Here is a 20,919-nt window from a genome sequence, read left to right as displayed (position 1 = left end):
TTGAGCTACCCGGTAAGCTCAGGTCCTCTGGGGGTTTCTGTGTCCTAAGGAAGGGGACAGGAGCAGCGTGCATTTTACCCGGTCGGTCCCCGTGCCTCACCTTGCATTTCTAATAGGATGCTGTTAATAGCTAAGATTTTCACGGGAGAAGTGCAGTTTTCAACCTCCACCCCTCTGCACAAAGCTAAATCTATTTCTTGCAGTAACTTTTGCTTTGGCCCACTTAGCAGTTACCCCATGAGTCGTTTAGGATTTAATCAGACCATCTGGTCAGATCATATTCATATGGCTCCATATTATGCTGGCCTGATACGTAATGGTGGACAGCCTGCCAGGCTGCCATCTCCTCCAAGAATTCCTGAGTTATTTTCCGACATCAAAAACAACGTGTGTGGAACATTCAATGCTTTGTGCTCAGCAGTTAGCTTGCTTTCTCTCCCCGGATGGCGGTCAGTGTGCTGAGCTAGGTTGGAACTGGGGGGGGGGGGAGATTTTTTTCAGTCTGATTGTTTTTTCTCAGTATTATTTGCTTCCAGGACATCGTGCAACCCCTTTCCCCAGTTCTCCACCAGATTCCTCTCAAAATGAAGCATTCAGGTGGCTTCACAGATTCTGGTTTTTTTGCTCATGGTTTTGTTTTTCCTGCTCCCACTCAATGAAAGGGGGATGTGCAGAAACAACGTTAATAATTTACCTCTGTCCCATTGCCTTGGACAAGGTTTACCAAAACATCCTCAGCTACTCACTGGGGGAGGCATTAATTGCATCCACCAGTTAATGTCACCAGGATAGCTATTTCCACACTGTTTCTGTGAGTTGCCTCCATAACATAGTGAGTCAGGCAGTCTTGGATGGGTATTACACATGGTATTTGCCCTGGCATTGATGTTCCTGCAAAATCACGGCCTCTGGGGCCTTCTGGATCAGACCCTGGTTATGAGCTCCCACCTCTGGAAAGCTGGACTCTTTTTTCAGATGCGTTGAAACTCCCAGAACGGTTTCTCGGCACCCAGCTTCTTAGTATGCAGTTGGGTGCTGAATTTTTAGTTCAGTTTAGGGTTATGCTCATTTATGGGGCTTGTCTAGGTGCGATTACATATATCCCTCATCAGTTAATGTGTGGACGCTTACTCCAGAATATGAATACTTCAAAGTGTGTCTACACTTCAAAGTGTGTCTACACATGGCATGCTGAAGAGTGAGTAGAGATTCCTTCATGGATTCGGGTTGCTTGCCTACCAGAAACCAAAGAGCTGCTCTCCCATGCAGCAGAGCCGTGAGCTAACGCCCAGGACTCTCAAAAGACAGCCAGGGGGTCAGATACACGGTGAACTCCCAGAGGTTCAGGAATGCAAGCCTTTATTTTTCATAAGCCACGACATGGTACGAGGATGAGACTTCCCACATCTGGGTGGAAGAGGCATGGTGTTAGGAAAACCTGCCAGCTCACTCCTGTTGCAGCCCTGGCATTGTAGCGGCACTCAGTTCTTGCTGGAGCCCAAGCTGCCCTATGGTCTTGTCTCCTACCTGCAGCTTTCTTGTCTGGGAGACACCTTCCTTCCTCTTTGCCTCTTTGCATTGACATTACTCTGGACATCCCAAAAGCAGGAGCTGCTCTCCCCGGGCTCAGGTGCATCCCTGCGCTGCAAGGCAGCAGTGCCACCTCGGGGCACTTCCCAGAATTGGGAAGTCTGCTAAAATACGGGTCAGCGTTCACATTTTTGCACTCCTACAGTGCCATTGGGTTTATGCTACCAGGAGAGCTTTCCAAAACTTGAACTACCTGCTGTGCTTTCTCCAGCTTATTTGTCATGCTGCTTTAGAAACTCTGTTCAAGTCAAAACACCTCTCCCAGCACCCCGACTGCTATTTGGTATCAGCCCATGAGGACTTGTGCCATCTTGGTTTCCCCGAGAGAATGAGTCTGCCTTTTGGTGAAGTGTACAGCTGTGCTCGTTCCTTCATCCGAGTTAGCTCCGAGAACAGGGCTGCTGCAGCTGTTTCAGTTATTTAATACTTTGCACGTAAAGCACTCTTGATACATTCCCTTGATTGCTGCTCGGATAGGCAGCAGCCACTGTCATGAATAAAATCTCTGTTACTAGCAGCAAGGGCAAATATTTTGTTTGACATTTAGAAGGTAAGTGGCTGTGAGCGCTGGCTTACTGTCTAGGGCTGCCATTAAGGTCAAGGTTTTCCTTTTATACATGTTCCCAGGTATTTTATGTGGGGCTAGTACCAGTACTTGATAGCAAACCAGCACCACATCTGAATAACACAGCCCAAAATAACCACAATCATGAATCTTAGTTACAGCCCCCTTCTGTTACAAGCCCTCTTCTGTATTACACTGATACAGACTGTTATACAAACAGCAAACCGTGTGGTTTATCATTTGGATGCCCCTGATAAGCATTCAGAAGGCTGAACCAAGCAGAATTCATTTCTTCCCCAGAGCCAGATATTTCCCCTGCTCCTTAACAGCCTACCAGCAGAAGCAGGATGGGCAGTGCTACATAATCCTCACCAATATCCTCTCTGCAGCTCCAGAGGAACCCAGGCATGAAATCTACTTCTTAAAGCTGCTTTTTTCCTTTTGACAGTAGTAGCATCAAGACAATCAGGAAAAGCTTAGAGCCTTTTCCTATGTTTAAGCTCTGTTGGGCCTCTTCTTCAACAGCAGACATTAGACATTTCATTCTTGCACACTTAGATGAGCAAGGGCTGCACAAAACCTGTGCTGACAGAACACCTACTGTCCAGCCTTCATTCACCTCATCCAAGCTGTGTCAGGCCTCAGGAGCGTGGTCTTGATAAGATACCACGGTGCTTACAGAAGGAAAATTTTCCCAGACTTAAATAAGAGTATTGCCTGTGACCAGTTCTAGCAAAGGGCAGTAGCCATCGCTACTTCCAGTAGCAGTACCTGGCACAAACTTCTTGGACAGTTTCTCATCTTGCACTTTCCAGCTGGGACCAGAGTGAAGACGACTTCTGGACAGCTGCATTTGCTGGGCAGCTGTGTGGACACATACATTCAAACAGGAAAACTTGCTGTATTTCTTTTTATTGTAATAGAAAAAAACCACAAATAAATCAAAACATCACTTTCTGCCTAAAGACGTTATTAACATTTTTAAAATGGCACGGGGGAACCCCAGCAATACAAGACAGAATAGTAAGTGTGGGCAAAAGGGTTCTGTTCCCTTTCAGGAGTTCAGTTTCCCTGCCCCTTTGTCAATCAGCTGGCTGAAGTTCATCATCTATATACACTTACATACACTTCTCAGTCTAGTTTATATTCCTATGAGTAGGTATGGCTGGGTAGAACGCTGGGGGCACAGTCCTGCAATTTACATGTAACCATCTTTGGAGAAAACGGGTTTCCTAAGAGGCCTACAGGGTACAGGGGTCTCATTACCCAGCAAGACCAAGCAAACAGGATTCCCTCCTATAGTTCTTTTGCCATGAAACACAGAGTAGGTCCCGAGCCCCGGAGACCCTGTAGGAGCTCCTTGGCTATTGTGAACAGTAAATGGCCAAGTGAAATTTTACCCAGTGACCTTAAAGTAGCAGCATTATCTCTGCAGAGGGGCTGCTCAGGAGAGGAAAAGGCAGATTGCAAAATGCATGAGGTGAACATTTTCCTTTTTTTTTCCATGCCTTCTGAGAGGATGTAAAAAGGCCTGAAGTAGGCAGCCAAGCAGAAACCAGGCTCAGGCCCTCTAAGGTGGTAGACATAGAGGGGATATCCTCATTGTGCAAGGGTGTGGGGCAGAAACCATGGCACCGGTGCTTCCACCGCAGGCAGCTGTGCCTGAAGTGATAGTTTGCTGAAAGACAAGCAACCACAGCTGTGCTGCTTGCAGGTACCAAACCAACATACCTAGATGTTGGGCTGCACTGTATCAGCTTGAGTATACCTGTTCAACTGAGGAAGCTCCAAGATCTCAAACATGCTACAGCATTTTGTGGCACAGTCATGTGTGTATTAAGATGAGAGACTGGTTAGTCTTCACAGAATAGGTATGGAAAAAGACTGGAGAGGATATACATACTAAACAGGAAAACTAAGCTATGGCTTAGCAGAAAACAAACACCAATCCTTCCTCCAGGAGCACCAAAAGGTATTCATAAATGACTTATTATAGAATGCTTTCTGCAAACAGGGCATTTTGATGGGAAAAGATTGAAAGCTTTTCTATAAACCAATCTGTACTAACTGCTACAGTTGTCTCCAAGTCCAGTCCATCAAATGAAATGCTTAAGGAGAAGCTGATGGCACAAGCAGAGAATGACAAGGAAAAAAAAAAAATCTAGGCTGCAAGGGCCACTGCTGTGCACTGAGAGCAGGTACACACATAAATGCAAAAGGGACTGACAGTACCCTATTTCCACTTGTGTAGTGACTCCATCAGGTGCAGGGCAACAGATTATTTGACAGAGTGACTAAACTGCAGTTTTCCTCCATTCCATCCCCTCAAAAATATGAACCATTATAGTCCACACCAACTAACAGGGTGAGAAACTTATCAGACCGTATTCTTCTGGGAGAAAGAGCCCAGCAGAGGAAAGACATCTCCTTTAGGTATGCAGGAAGTTTCCAGTGCAGGAAGTCTGAGATGCAGGACTGAACTTGCAGAAATACTTTTCACAACAAAGCACTGGACAAAGGGCTATACATTTGCATAGATGCTTTTTCAGCAGCATCTGGGACGTGCAATCCCCATTTATGGAGCATCAGCAATGTTATGGGGTTTGTCCGATGTCTGTCTTTGTTCCTTCCTAAATGTAACTGCTACAAAATTGTTCAGGAAAATAGTGTATATACATGCATGAAAAGAAATCAGTGTGCCTATTCTTTCATTCCCCTGATCTTTTTCCACTGCAAATAAGTGCAAAGCTATAAGAATCTTAAACTAGAAGATGCAGTATTGATACAATCTAATGTCAATCTAAGGACAGGACTGCTTCTGCATGTATCCCAATGAACTCAATTGCTCCACAGAAAAGCTTAATTTTACTCTTCCTCATTTTCTTTACATTTGGGGAGACCTACTACCTATTTCTCTTACACTTAAGCAGAGCCCTCTCTGATGTGCTTGACTGCTTTGGAAAGGACAGCAATATCAAAGAAAGTTGGAACTCCTACTCTGTCTGCAACTAGATATTGAAGACAGAATTGGTCCACCTTATATTATCGTGCAGTTGCCACGCTATTCCTGCCTTACTGTATTGTAACCCTGGCTTGGTAAGGAAAAAAAAAGCTCTTATGCAAAGGTAAATAGTTAAAAAGCTTCTGTCTATCTGCTGATAAGCTTACATGTGAGAAAAGGAAACATTTCACTTCATTTTACTTTCACCTGAAATTTATTTCCACCACTTCTGCTCATGAGATTCTGTTCTTTCAGCTGGTTCTTTCCCATAACTCTTGGATCTAGCATTACGAGGCTCTTGGTAACCTTCAGTTCCAGCCTCCCTCCCACACACAGCTAGTCCCATTGAAAGTTTCAACTTTTGAGTGTGACGCTGACACACAATTCAGCTTGATCACCTTTCCCACACAGCTGTGCCATTGCAAATATTCTAATCAGATGAGTTCAGCTTTTCCCCTGAGCAAATAACATAATGTCAATGAAATATGCAGAAGACTAATCCTGGGACACCTTCACTTCCTAGGCTACCAATACTTCCTTTGTCTTTTTGCTACAGACTTCAGCAAATACCCCCAATAATATAGGCAGTGACAGGAGAAAGAGATGCAAGCCTGCAAGGGATGGCTTGGACATCCCCTTATTTACTCCAAATTGTGTAACGGGCCCTTGAATGCTCATGGAATGAATTCCCACTTACCAGCACAGGAGTTACTTAGAAAGTCTCAGCCTACTCGGACAAGATAGCCTTTATAAATTAGTATAATACTATTAGAAATTATGGCAATCTTTTTGGTAGCATTGTCTTACATGCACCCTGATAAATCCTCTCCCTAGGAAATTTTAAAACTTGTCTTGTAACTTCTGTAGAGTTAATTCTGATGGGAAATTATAAAATAGAAATCTGGTAGATGTTTAAAAAGGAAGAGGCCTGGTGAGGCTGGGCACACTGGGTCACTCCTGTTAGCTCTGCCCATTATGTCTGCTGAAGGTATTTCCTCCGGGTGGCTGGATCTGGATGGAGTCCAGGAGGGGCCTTAAAGCTTGTCCAAAAGGTCTGAGAAGGTAAAGAAATAAACATCTCAAATAGCTTACTTGATGAACAACTTTTCCCATTTACTACTGAAGTGCACTCACTTCCTAGAGTGCAATCAAACCAACATTGTAGAAGCAAATTTGAAGAACAGACTTCCACTACAAACTAAAGCAAAGTAATTTAACCTATTAAAGAGAGTTTACTGTTCAATAACTAAGAATCTTAAACATGATTTTATATAAGCTAGTTCTGAGTCCCAACATGCCCAGACTGCTACTGTGGTAATACTGTGTCTGAAACTGGCTTTTAGTAACTCATTCTACTTAAGTGTGCAAACGAAATCCCTGTTATGCAACCGCTGTGCTCCATTAAGTACCACATCAATATTAAAGACTGCTAGAAGAATAGCCTTTAGCTCCCTCATAAGACAGTGGTTCAACACTCACAGAATAATTTCTGTTGCAATCTGTGGCACCTGGTTTATCTTTCAGTATGACTCACTCTGCTATAGACTTTATCTGATTTTGAGAGATCTGAAGCAATAAGAGCCCAGGGTAGAAGACATGTGTCTCCCAAATAATGTGGTATACCATTGTTATGAGAAATAAGACCTAAATGATGGAGCTTAAATCATCTCACTGGGATCCTCACTAGCTGAGAGTTTAAAGGGGGGGGGGGGGGGGGGGGGGAAGGTTGAGCTGAACTACCAGGGCAGGAATTCTTAATTTCCTCTGTTTTCTATCCTCTTTTTCCATCCAGTCCTAGCTTTAAAACTGCAGCATCAATTTAAAAATTACATCTCCCCTGCCTCGTCACAAGCAAAGCTGACACCTCCACTGCAATTATGGCGCTTAGAGTAAGAGAAGTGACCTTGAACAGACGCTGGTTTCCTAAGACAAAAAAACTTGCACCATTTTCTGAAACTTTCTATGCTTGTCTGGTCACATATGACAGACTATCACAAAATAACTAGTTTTAGTTAAAGGCAGAAGAACAACCTTTTCCTGCCTTCTTACTAATGCCAGTGCCAGTCAGCATTTGTCGTAGAGTGTTGTAAGTGTTGAAGTAAAGCAAATAGCATCCTCTCCTTAATCTTATGCTGGTCCTCAGAGAGAGCCAGCAGAAATTGGTACTGCTGGCTCTGTCCAATGTTTAAGCATTAGCATGAAGCAATACACTACAGAGAGAAGTGGCATGCATACTCACGTGGCAAGAACTTCAGCTGGAAGGTCAGTGATGTAGGAAGGGATTTTTCTTCCTGTCAGGAACTGTGCCACTTCATTACTGAAGGTGTTGCAGTTATGTTCAAAGAGGTTGTAAGACTCTCCTCTGTGCCACAGGAAAGGAATTGAAACATAAAAAAGACAGACTCAGCAATAAATCTAACAAGCAGAAAAACTTAGACCCCTAATGAGGAACATCTCCTTACATTAGCGCTTCTTTCCCCCATGAAGAATTCTAAGGCAAATAGGTAAAATAGACATCAATTCACCTTCAAATTCAATTGAATCAGGGTGGAAAATGACATCTCTCTGCATCACTGACTTTATACAATGTTTTTTTGGAGGATAAGTGAGGTCAGGTTTCTTCAATTAAAACCGCAGAAGGAATAACAAGAAATCACATGAATTATTGACACTGAAATATAGCCAGAACACTAAATGCTACTGTTTCCTATTCTTGTGAGAAGTAGACTAGACTCTTTAACAGTGAAGACCTTGCTTTTACATGTCTGAACGTTGGCGGCTTTATTACAATGCTTCACCTATGACTCGTGGGGCAAAGCACTATTTAGTGAAATATTTCATATAGTGCCTTCATTTTCCCTGGTGATTCTCTCAAAGGCTTTTCAGGCATTATTCCATTTTACAAAAAACAGTGTGAAAGACTTCCTGGAAGAATGCTTTCCCAGCCTAGCTCAAGGCTGGCACACCAGCGGGTTGCATATCTGGTAGCTCCTTCTATATTGGTACATCAGTTCCAGTCTCATATTTGGAGAGTACCAAATACTACACTAAACAGATAAAGCCTTGTGAGCAGGACTGGTTTCATAATACTTTCCTCCATTCTGCACCCCTTCGCCTAAAGGCTTTTTTTGTTATACAGATTTTACAGTACAAGCTGCTACTTACCGGAACATGGATTCCCCCAAAGAGGAAAGATACTCTAGAAAAATTTCTTCTGTGACTTCAGTGTTCCCCAGGTCAACAACTGAGTCTGGGGGGCCAAGAAGTGTCCCGCCCTGTAAAAATTAACAGCCAGAAGATAATGTTAAACGGACAGACTGAATTCTTTTGGAGGACTCTACTGAATACAGCTATTGTGGCTTGTCCAGGCACAAAAGGAGAAACTTTTGGTATGTTTGTTAAGCAAAAAGCCCTACTGGCCTCCTCTGTTCTGCACTCGGAGAATGAGAAGTAACATGCAACTTACGTTTCAGCTCATATACTCGGCTCTTTGTGCTGAAAGCTCTAAGCTATGGCAAAATTCTGCTTTAGAAGAATGGCCCATCAGTTTTGCCTCTCCAAGAACAGAAAGGTCTGACAAAGCATCATGATTTTTTTTTTTAATCTTAAAAAGGATGCCTTGAGTTGCCAAGTCTGCACGTAAAACCTATCGATACAGAATTAGACAAGGTGTCACTCTGGCAATGCAGCTGCAGAAGGTGTCTCAGAGAGATAGACTCCACCACCAGAAGCAACCCCCAACCTGTATTTAGTTGGGCTTAAACCCACTGTCCATGCTCCCTTTCCCTCAGATGCTCTGGGCAACCGTGGCAAGCAGCCACATCTGGCTGAATTCAGAAGCCTCTTGCTGCTTTTCTAAAAGACAGTGACACAAGCAATTCTGATCAGGTAACCCTATCACAAAATTATTTTATCAGAAAAATAAGTTTAACTTACAGGTGCACAGCTGGAGATTCCTCCACTGCCATAGAAGAACTCATCCTTATGGACTATTATGGAGGTGTGCCTGCCACAGAGAACAAAAAATGGGTGAAATAAAGGAAATATTTAACCTAGCACATAAATCACTGGTAAATTTGTGCACTCAAGGACATAATGAAGTTAATAACTGAAAGAAAAGGTCAATGTGTTTCTGTGAGTAGGAACAGGATCTGCTGGGACATGAATGGATATGGAAGCAATGATTATCAAGCCTACTGTAACTCTGTAAGCAGCTGGAAAAGAACATGCTTAGCTAGGTGCCCAAGCATGAAGGAACACAGGAAGAGAGGGACTTCCACACCAGCATGTGGAAGCAGCAGCCTCTTTCAGCTAAAGGGTTGAGAGTGAAGTCACAGAGACAGAGACACAGAGCTAGCCCTGCTACCACATTGACAGAAGTGCATGTCTGATAGACACTGACTGAGAAGGTCAGACAATCACTGGAGATGGATCAACAGAGAGGAAAATAGATGCACAAAGGTTTGGGGTTTTTGTTGCCTTTTTTTTTTTAAAAAAAAAAGCTATTGATATGAGTTATAGCAAATTGGGGGGTGCTTTTTAACTGAATGTAGCCACTGCTCTTATGTGCCAGAAGGCCTGATTCTGTAATACCTTCTTCCCACCTACTCTTTTACTCTCATGTTTAGTCATGCCTGCAATCAGAAGATGAAGTGCTTGGGACAAGGACAACATCCTACCCTTGAAAAAGTGTACAAGTGCACTAAAACACAACAACTACTACCAACACTTTTTTCATGGGGTCCACTGAGCTTTGAATGGAGAAGTTTAACCAGCACCTATCTGTACATCATCTTACTGTCAATCTGTATTCAGGAACAAAAAGTGCCTTGGTCTCTCTTCAGCACCAAAATGTTCTTAAGATCTGAAGCATATATAATCTCATATTGAAAATACTTCCTACACCACACAGTGTTTAACACACATTATGCAATTTAAATCTAGTCACTTACCAGATGCCATCCAGCTGTTTCCCTGTATGCAGAGAAAAGAAGAGTTATTAGCAACGTACTTTCCAGATTTCAGCCTACTTTCTGTCAGTCACTTAGGAACCATGCTTATTATTGCACCATGACAGTAATACCAAAGATTTCATCCCAGAGCTGCTTCTAAAGAAACAGAATATCTTTCTTTCAAATGAACTACTCCGTCCACACTACTGCTGTACTTTTTTCCTCCTGCATGCAGAGGTGACAATGCCATCCTATCCTGCCAGTGCTCACCTTCCTTGGGCTTTGTCTACAGACAAGAAAAGAAACCTTTTCCTAAAATTAGAGTCTTCAGTCAGGGCCAGAAGAGTTGCATTTTACACTGATTTCATAATTTCAGGCAGTTAGCCAGCACAGAGTATTCAGTTTTCTTTTTCAGTAACTGATGAGAGATCTGACTTAAACATATGGTCTGTGGTTTCCTCCTTCCCCTCCCTCCCCCTGCCCATAAAAATTAACAGTTTAAGTGGGAGTTGGGGGGGGGGGGGGGAGAAGTGCAGGGTTGAAATTTATACAAGTTATAAAATTGTGTGTTTTGTAGAACACAGCAGCAAAGACTTGCTTCAGGCACCACTAAACTGATAATATCATTGTGTCTTAGAGAAAAAGGCCCTTCCGAAATGATTTTCCAGTTCCCTAGAAGCGGGAAACCTAAACCTCTCTGTGTTCATGGTAGGATCTCAAGATCAAACCTCTCTTCAAAGGGTCACCAGCTGTTACTGCTCTAGGCTCAATTATTTTATCTATCATAACCTAAAGGCTTGGTCCCTGGTATCGTACCCCTTCGTAAACTTGTACGCAGCAAGAGCATGCTATGACAGATGCGCTATAACTTTATTTTGCCAAACAAGGTGCATAACACCCAGAAAAGTGAATTTAGAACAGAAAAAATGTGTGCATACCAACATTTGGTATTCTCCTGAACTCAAGCGGCAGGCTGGGTGCTCCTCTGCTGTAGCTTCTGCTTGCTTGCAGCAGGCTCCAGATCCTTTTAGTCAGCCTCCATGTGTAAGTGCTCTCCCCCAGCAGACCACTTCCCACACCACTACCCTTTATATCCAAGCAGCACCTCTTCCAAGATGTTTTGTTGTTATTGTTCAACTTTTAGATACAAGAATGTGATGTGATGATCTGCTAAAGTCATCTGCAGGTTTCCCAGAGCTAGATAAAAACCACTGTAGACATGACAAAAAAGCCACTTGAACATGAGAGGCACTGTTCTAGTAAAAATTTGTGCGGAAGGCTGATGGGTCAGCTTTCTGACCCATCAGCTGGCCAAAACTTTTGGCCAACAGGCTTTGCTCTGGTTTGGACACCATCTGTTTGCATCACACCAGCCTCAGGTCTCCCAGAGCTAGCCACAGACTTTCTTGCTTCCCGAATCCTGGGCCATTATGCCTAGATATTATCCTCCTTTAGACACAGCCTCAGAGCTGTGGTCTTCTTTTGAATGTTTTTTTCAAATGCTTGTGACATTCAGGCTTTTCTTAGCTATCTTGAGGGCCACTGCCTTAACTGAGCGTAACTCAGGATTCAGCTGCATCCCTCATCACACTGTCAGCTTTGCCTCTCCCTAGCAAATATTCCAGCAGCCACCCTGCTTGTATTCCCACAGCTTATGATGCTGAAAGTGCACTGTGACTGCTTTTCAAAAGGCTGGAATCAGATGCTCAGAATAACAATCAATTATTCCACTCATTAAAAAAAAGTTTGGTAAAAATGAAGCTTGGCTCAGTTGCATTCCCCTGCTCTTCCCCCACGATTCCCAAAGAGGAAGCAGAATGTTACACACTGGGCCGCAGTTAGCGTATCAGGGGCCTAAAGCTAAACCGTAGTTTGACAGAGCAATATTTAATCCCTCAGCCTCCAGGATGCTGGCTTCTCTGCTGAAACTTTAGGGGTCACTCTTCTTCTGTGGGTGTCCAGCTTCTTCTAAGATACCCGGTGCGGTAGCAGTGATGGGGTACGTCATCCCAGTTCCACTTGTCCTGTGGAAAGACATTCTCTGACTGTCCTTACTTAGATTAGTGCCACGGCATCAATGGCATACAGGGAGGCAGAGGCATTGCCCTTCCCTTTCTAATAGGCAGAGAGTCTTGGGGTATTTATCCCCTCCTACTCCTCTGGTAGGGCTGCTTTGGTCTCTGAGTGCCAGGAGCGAATATGCTACTTTGAAGCAGCAGTAGTTCTTCACGAGTTCCTTCTCTTGGGCAAAAGCAACTTCCTGTCATCAGGACTGGGTAAAACAGAGGAACAAAACTGATGAGGATAATCCTTCAAGAGTTCTGAGAAAAGGATGTTTATGTGTCCAAGTAAGGAATAAACAATCACTACCATATTTTTTCTGCTCAAGTCTGAAGCAAAATAGGCACAGAGATAGATACCTGCTTCAGACAAGGGTCATGTAAGAGCAGAGGCAGGGAAAAGGCTGTTGTGACAATAGAGACATCACTCAAAGCGAGCACACATGGTTTTGAAGTAGGTGGACTGATCTGTCACTATGATGGATCACAGCCAGGCAGCAAGCATATTCGCTGTCAACCCATCGCACAGAAATGTAGGCATGGAGTAGGATGAAGGCCAAAAGATAGTAGCAATGATGAGAGAAGCGGAGCAGTGTGTTGCAACATCTCAGGAACATTTGCTGCCCCTTTAGCGTGTCCCATGCTGTTGTGCTCCTCGATCCTCTGGCCCTTGTTCCACACCTTCCCCATCAGAGCTTTCACCTTGCTGTCTAGAGCTGCCAGAAACCAGTGACACTGCAGGCTCATCAGCAACACGTGAGGTAGGGTATAGTGCACTGCCCTAACTTTAGCAGCTGGCCTACAATAGGCTCTAACGCTTGGCTTTGCATAGTTAGTGTTCTGCATGTCTGTTAATAAATTATTACACATTTGTTCACAATAAATCACTGTTTTCCACTAGAAACTTGAACTTTATCCTTCAGGGCAGAGAAACAAACTGTTTCAAAGGCAGCACATACTAGAATTGTATCTGCCCTTTTGCATGCAAAATGGAAAAAGAACATCTTAATATTTACTTTCACACACATTTCCAGCAAACAATGACGAAAAGCTTTCCACAAAGCTGCCACTTTGCACCTAGATTCTGTGTGCAGGTGAAAGAGTTATAGCAGATGCTGACAATGTCACAGGTGCTGCCAGGAACCAGCTCACGCAACTACAACACCTACTTGAAAAGATCATTGCAGCAAAGGCTACCACACATTGGGCTGCTCTAGGAAGACTGCAGCCAGCAGCTCAAGGGAGGTGACTCTTCCCCCCATTTGATACCTGTGAGACCACATCGGGAGTGCCATGTCCACTTTTGGATCCCCCCGGTACAAAAGACACAGACATACTGGGCTGGAGCACTTGCTGTATTGAAGAGCGGCTGAGAGAACCGGTCTGTTCAGCCTCAAGAAGAGAAGGCCAAGAGTCCTTATTGCTGTCTACACCTACCTAATGGGTATGGAGGAGAGGGAGCCTTATTCTACTCGGAGGTGCACAGTGAAAGGCCACAGGTGCTAGTTGGAAAATGGGCAATTCTCAACTTAGTAAGAGGAGGAAAAAAATTACCATGAAGGTGGTCAAACACTGGGGCAGGGGTCCAGAAAGCATGTGGATTCCATTCTTGGAGATACTCAGAACTCAGCTGCCCAGGGCCCTGAAGAATCTGCTCTTGCTGGATCTACCTTGAGCAGGACCTCCAGAGGTCCCTTTCCACCAATGCAATTCTCTGATTGCATGAACAAAACCCAAACAGAATTCAGGTAAGGGACTTTGCATTAGACTGCAGTCCAGCCCTGAGGGGCTCCTCTCTGGCTGCTATACATGGAATCCGTAGCCAACAACAGGCAGCAACTGCCAGGGCAATAATAGGACAGCTCTTGGCAAGTGAAGCTGTCTGTCTTCACAAGGCAGGTCCGTCTGAGGCTGCTCAGCTAGGTCAGTTTGTGCCAAGTGCTGGTTTGATGATCTTAATGGAGCTGCTGACCTGCTATTTTTCCTTGGCTCCTGTAAGACATTAACCAGGTTGGCACTGTGGAAAACACATGCCAGATCTGCAGCACTGATGACGCTAAGGCATCCATGGTAGCTCTCCAGCCTGCTTGCAGACAAAATAAAATCCCTTTCTGCCACTGGTGGATTGTGCTTGGTCAGAGGCAGTGCAAGCCTCTCCAATGACAACACCGTTGGGGAATCCCATGCCTAAGAAACCTGCCATTATTGGCCATATACGCATCACCCAGAGACACCCAAGACCAAGAACTTTTGGTATGCTGCTGCAGTTTCTCACACTGCACAGCTGTCTGTTGTCATCTCAACTCCAAACTGACCAACAGAGGGAATAAGTCAATGGCCACCAGGTTCTGAGGAACTTGGGCAGCTCCCTTTCCTGCTGCTCAGCAAGAATCTCAATGTTGTTTGTCTGTTGCATCATGTGCAGACCTTCATGGACACCATCATCTTCCTCCTGAAGTTTTGCCTCTGTTGGTGGTCCTCCTATATGACTCTTCTTGCCCTTCTCTCAAACTCAGACATTGCACAGAACAGGTGACAGCTCACAACAACTGCCACTCCTGACAAGCTCACATAAAGCAATCAGGGCAGCCTGCACTAAGGAGTTATGTCTTGCCTTCTGCTGGACATTGTCCACTATATAGAAAATACATTGCTCGCAGCCTCTGAAGGCTTGATACACATACCAGCCCCAACAGTATGACTAAGCAAGGGTCAGTACGGCTCTGTTTCCGCAGCCAGCTGCCCAAGTGAGAGCATGAGTACAGCATCACTGTAGCAGTGCTAAGGCACAAGTCGTATCCAGGCCTTGCAGCGACACTTTCCAATAAAGCTGCTTCTGGCAGCACTGTCCAGCTTAAAAAAAAATAGAAGGTCAAGCTTGCCAGGGAGCCTCCCCAAATAATCCCACAGTGCAGGAGAGCTTACATCCTGTAGTCAATTGAGTGGTCTAGAAGGGATTGCAAATACCATCTGGGATACTGGCAAACATCATTGCTTTTCATGCTCTTCCACTCCTTGCCACAACACTCCAAACTCCCGTGGCATGCTGCAACGTGGGCAGAACTATACGCTGGTACTGCCACCAAAACCAACACATTTACTCATAACCTGAGGCTGTCTATAACTATATAGAAAAGTCTGATTCCCTAGTAATTTCCATTTGAGCTGCAAAAGCCTTTAGATTGCAGGCATTACCCTTCACTCAATACCTACAGCAAATCTAATCCAAACGATGCACAGTCATATAATGCAGAAGAGGAATGTCCTGATAGGATGATACTCTTTTGGGCATCTACTGTTCATCCAGGTAAAACAGAGAAACAGCAGGATGCCTAAAGAGTTTAAATATTCCAAGGGACAGAGGGCTGTTCAGCAGGAAAGGGTGTTGCAAATTTAGATGTATACACTTAACCATACAACAATTAGTGCACACGGTCAAGTTACCAGGTATCAGCTGTCCCACAGTAATTGCCTGTGTTCAAGCTCAGCCTGAAGTGAGGCAATTCAGCTTAATTTGATCTGCTTCCATTACAAGCTAACGCAAGTCAAGCTACCTTGCGTTTGTCACAGACCACAAACCCCGACATGAAAGTTACTGGGTTATATCTGTGAGAGTTTAGGGTGATAGCTTGTCAGTCTTTGGAAACCTGATCACATACCTATCTTTAAGTCTTTTTTGTTTTTACTTGCTGAGGTGCTTATATGGATCTTTCCTGAAAATACTCACTAGAACTCAGGAAGGGATGCCAATTCAGCATAGATCTGTGTGCTTAAGCATCTCAAAGATTCAAATTGTTTGAATGAGGGAGAGTATCATCTGTCAAGTAAACAAGGTTTTTTTATTTGCTGTTATTTTTCTTTATAACATTCATAGCTCAAACACTTTCATGGTGCTTACATGAGCCAGAAACCTATGAGAAAAATACAACATTCAAACGCATTAATTCCAGGACCCTCAGCTTAGTCACAGGAATGTGGAGAATGAAGTAGTTGGATTTGCTTGTTGTACAACTGATTCAGGAGACTGTCATAGTTAGGATACGAGGGTATTTTGAAAGAAGCAAGCAAGCCTGTATAATTTTAGAATACAATCAAACAGGATTACTTCCATGCTTGGATTTATCTGGAAGGCCAAGCAGAAGGGAGATTAGACGCTCGCCAATCTATTTTACTGGCACTGTTAATTTGTTAATCTTGAGGGCCACGCGATGTAGTTTATTCCCCTGCATTTCAAATATCAAATCAAAGTGGCGTTTGTATATTAATCCAAATTATTAGACTGAAGGACATAAGAGTTCCGAGACATGAAGGAATTATATAAGGAGATGCACACTTATTTTACCCCACTCAGAGCTTAGGCCACTCATCCCTCAGCACAAGAACAACACCTGTTCCTGAGCTGTAAAGTAAAGAAATAACAGGAAGCTTAGTATTTTTAACAACATATCTATGCTCTGCAATGGATATGCAAGCCCCAGAAGACCCTAAAAGACCCAAAAAAAGTAGTGAACTGGTCTCCTGTGGAACTGGAAGCAATATAATTTGGTCAACCACCATGGGTATTTCTAGCAGTGCATTCTTTTGCATATTGTTGCAATTTCCTTAGGCCAATCCATTAAGATTCCTGCCCTTTTTGAATTGAAAATTATCCTATGTGCTACCCAGGGTGCTCAACTGAAGCAAAAAAACCTAGCGGAGAGGGAGGAGCCTGCTTCAGTTCCCTTCTCCTTGAGGTGCCTCGAGAGACCAAGAAGTAGGCTAGACTGGGGGAGGGTAGTGCACTTGATTTTCATTAAATCTCTAGCAAATGCTCTGGAGCAAAGCTAATGGAATCTTACGCTGGAGCAATTCAAAACTCTTCAGAACTGGTGGAGGAGAGGCAGAGTAATGCGCTGGGTCTGGAAAAAAGGAACAAAGCAGAAGGTACCTCCTTTTAGCAGTTACCTTTTGCTCCGATTCCTTCTGGGCTGTTAAGTCCCTACAGCTGAATGCACCACCTAAATTTCAGCCAATACATACTCCCACTCAACTCACCATTAATTTATACTACACTGAGCCAAAGCTGCTGTGCTAAACTAAGCTCCTGCCCATTCTGTGTGTCACATGAGCAATAACCTCAGTTACAGGACAGGAGAACTTTGAGAGCTACAAGACATTTTTCTTTAAGCCCATGATGCAATAGGATTTTAGTCCTCCTTAAAAGATTTCTCTGCCTTTGGACATCTACTTCAAAATCAGCACCGCAAGCTGAACTATTTTGTTTTCCTCTCTACCCCCCACAGAATCAGGTGGATTATGTTTTCTGTCTTGAAAACAGAAATCTCATTGCCTTCAGGTTAACATTTATTATTATTAGATCACATAGTTGGACAGACAAATGTAGTCTCACAGACTGCGAATGGGGGAGAGAGGGAGAACAGTACCTGTAGAGAAGATGCACATAGAGCAAAAGCACACAAAAATTAAACACGCCACTTCTGATTATCAAAGACAACTGAACTACAATATTTGCTCATGTGTACTTTAGAATAGAAATATTCGCTGAAAAATTACAGGAAACTCACAGAAAAGTAAGAAGAACAAAAGTAGTCTGGGTAGAAAAAGAGTAAACTTGCCAAGAAAAGTGAAGACATGCCCAAGGGCATGACTAAGTCACTCTAAAGCCTGCTATGAACACTGCTGTATAGCTCTGCTTTCCAGGTTCATCATTCAACAACAACGGAGAGAAATGGCAGTGAAAAAGTTAGGATAACGTTTAGTAGTGAGAGCTGATCCTTGAATGCTGTACTGACATAATCCATAATACCTCTGGATCCTATTGGCACAACTGAAGACACCATGTGGTGATGCTCTCGCAGTGGTCAGCTCCATAAGAAGGGGTTCATCCCCCTCTGGCAGGGGGATCTGAGCTTCTGTTTTCGAGCATGCTAGGAATTGATTTTAGCGCAATCAATTATTGTATTTGTTTCTTCTCTCTAAAACACATGTATTTCAATATAGGTGATGTTACAGAATTATCACTCAAAGCAAAAGCATTGTTTCGATCAAACTTGGCATCTATGGAAAGAATACCATAAGTAGAGATGACAAATGTTTAGCACTAAATCATCTAAGAAATCCTTTTCTCTTCAATTTCTATGACTTTCTCTGATGATGAACAGTTTATGAACATCACTGACAAAAAAAAAAAAAGGAAAAATAGCTACTGACCATCTGAAAATTGACATACAGAGAAGTAACAACAGTTTTTGTTGTTCTTCAAGAAAAAAAAAAGGTGTGTACATGAAGGTACATGAAGCAAGAGGAGTATTCTCTCCATCACTTTGCTCTTGGGGAGGTTTCTAAATAATCCGGAGGTATGACAGAGCTGAGTGTAAACGCACAGAAGATACTTAACTTGAAGGAAAAAAAGGAAGAAACAATGGTTTGTTTTATGGACAATCCAGTTGCTGGATCTACATAATCGCAAATATTCTGCGGTCTGCGTTGTCACTGTGACCACGCAGGCCTAGTTGGCCCTGTTCCACAAACATGACTGAACTCAGCTAGTTACCAGGCAGTACTAGGGAGCAACACTTCCCACACTACTGAGACGTGTTCAGATTTTAAAGTTTTCCTTTTCATTGCTCAGACTCCTAGAAATTTAGCGCCAAACTGTATCACAAGCACAAAGTTTTTAAGTTGTTGTTTGGATAGCATAAAAAGCACCCAAAATGAAGTCATGCACTTAGTGTTTTTATGTGGAAATTCAGAAAGCTCCAAGATCCCAAGATTGACTTTGTGGGTAAGAAGAGAGCTAAAAAGCCTTCACTTGATCTGTGTGAAGATTGGCATGGAGATACATATAGTGACAACCTATTTCTGCATGAGTCTTTGCCTGGACCAACAGTTTGAAATAAGACTGGTTAAAATCTGCTCACCTCAAACACAGGTAAGTCATGCACACATGTAATCTGCATCTTAAGATTTATAACTCTTAGCACAAGATAAAACATGGCTATTATGAACTAACAGGTGAAGAGTTACTTCCCTGAGAGCTACAACAGAAGCATCTCTGACCACACAAAAAGTTTTGAGGTTATCCAGTGCAGGAAACACACATCCCCCAAAGTTGTTGTTGCTGTCTGGCTAACAGACCGCAACACATACAATCTCTATAATATTTTCTTCTCAACTTTGCAAGCCTGTCATTGACGTGTATGAAACCTCATGCTAAGAATTATTTGGACTTTCATTTTAAGCTTGCAGGAAAGCACAGAATCTCCTTGTAGGACAGATGAGTGAAGTGAATGCCAACAAACTGTAAAACAAGATTACATGGAGCCATCTGTTCAGACACTGAGCCTGTTGAGAAGTCACATCTCACAGACTGCTGGTCTGACACAGGCCAGAGTCTACATGTAACAGGCATGAACCACTCTCTCGTTGCGTTCCTAATTCACGCTTCCAAAACTTCAAGCAAAACCTAAGTTTCCTTCACATCCCCAGTCCAAGGTTCAGTGGAAAAGCACACATTCTTGATAGGACATACAACAAACTTTTACAAACTCCTCGGAAGGAGAAGGTGGCTAATTGCACATCGCAAACCATGCAACACCTAGCCCAGTCCAGCCTCACCACAACATGGAGCCACTTGAACTCAATAACCTTGTAAACAGCGGAAGGCTTTCTTCCAGTTCAGCCTTCCTGCCAAGGTGTCACAGCAGTCAGAGCATCAGGACCTGAGCTTTCCCTCACTTCAGGGGCTATGTACTACTTTTAACTGGCCTTTAGTAAATAACGCCAACGAAGTGGCAAAGGACAGATGGGGAAAAGAGGCTGGACCCTGTTCACCTGGAGCTGCCTTTACTGACAAAGCTCGTCCCGCTGACAACGGAGACAGGGACGCGGCAGCTAAAACCCACTTTGTTCCCACGCATCGGGCCCCCAAGCCAGGCCTGCAGACTCGCAAGTCGTGCTTCAGCCACCGGCCACCGCCGCGGCCCGGTGCCCGCAGCCGCCGAGGGCTGCCCGCACCCTCGGGGAGCCCTTCCCCGACGGGCCGTTCCCTCGGGAAAGCGGTACCGGGCGGGGGAAAGCCACCCCCGGGGCTGAAGGGAGTGATTTCGGCCCCGTTTCCCGGCGCGGCGAGGCCGGGCCGCGGCGGTCGGTGGGGGGGACGCGAGCCCCCGGGAGGAGGCGGCGGCGGGAGCGGTGGGCTGGGCCGGGCCGGGCCCCGCGCGGAGGCGGGGCGGTGCCGGTGCCCCTGCCGTGCTCTTACCCAGCATGAGGGGGCTGAGGCGCCGGGCCATGCCCTTGGACAGGTCGTACACATAGAGCTTCACGGGGTGCAGGGCCAGCGGCTCCTCCATGGGGGTGCGGGCACGGCCGCCGGGCGGCACCCGGAGCCCTGGCAGACGCCCGCCGCCCGCCGGGAAGCGGCGGGGAAAGGGAAAGGGAAAGGGCAACCCCGGGGCTGGTTCCGCCGCCGCTCCCGGGTGCGGCAGCGCCAACCGTGAGGTGACAGACGGAGCGGAAGGGGCGACGCTGCCTCTGCGCATGCGCGGCAGCCGGCGACCGGCCGGGCTGCCCCGTCACTGCGCCGTTATGCAGCGCGGGGGGTCGTTGCGGGGGCGGAGCTAGAGGCGGTGGGCGGGGATGGGGCAGTCCCCCTGCCGCCTCTTCCGACTTGCTAGCCGGAGCCACGCTCAGGGCGGGCAGAGCTTCCGCCTTCTTTCCCTTCCCGCAACCAATCCACGCGAAGGGGAGGAG

At 44.8% G+C, this 20,919-nt stretch overlaps 1 protein-coding gene across 1 annotated transcript; it reads right to left on the bottom strand.

Annotated features, from left to right (window-relative positions):
- Positions 1–3,062: 3,062 nt before the first annotated feature.
- Positions 3,063–20,741, bottom strand: DESI1 (desumoylating isopeptidase 1). The gene is made up of 6 exons (XM_072868114.1): positions 20,429–20,741; positions 10,109–10,130; positions 9,093–9,162; positions 8,322–8,431; positions 7,396–7,518; positions 3,063–6,210 (listed from the first exon to the last, which is right to left on the bottom strand). Exons 1-6 carry the CDS (start codon positions 20,706–20,708, stop codon positions 6,117–6,119), a joined length of 699 nt encoding a protein of 232 aa, XP_072724215.1. The 5' UTR covers positions 20,709–20,741; the 3' UTR covers positions 3,063–6,116.
- Positions 20,742–20,919: the final 178 nt, after the last annotated feature.

This window comes from Ciconia boyciana, chromosome 1 (assembly GCF_034638445.1).
Source record: "Ciconia boyciana chromosome 1, ASM3463844v1, whole genome shotgun sequence".
In the NCBI taxonomy this organism is placed as follows: Eukaryota; Metazoa; Chordata; class Aves; order Ciconiiformes; family Ciconiidae; genus Ciconia; species Ciconia boyciana.
Note: the sequence above shows the minus strand (reverse complement) of the source record. Positions and strands in the feature narration are given on the sequence as shown.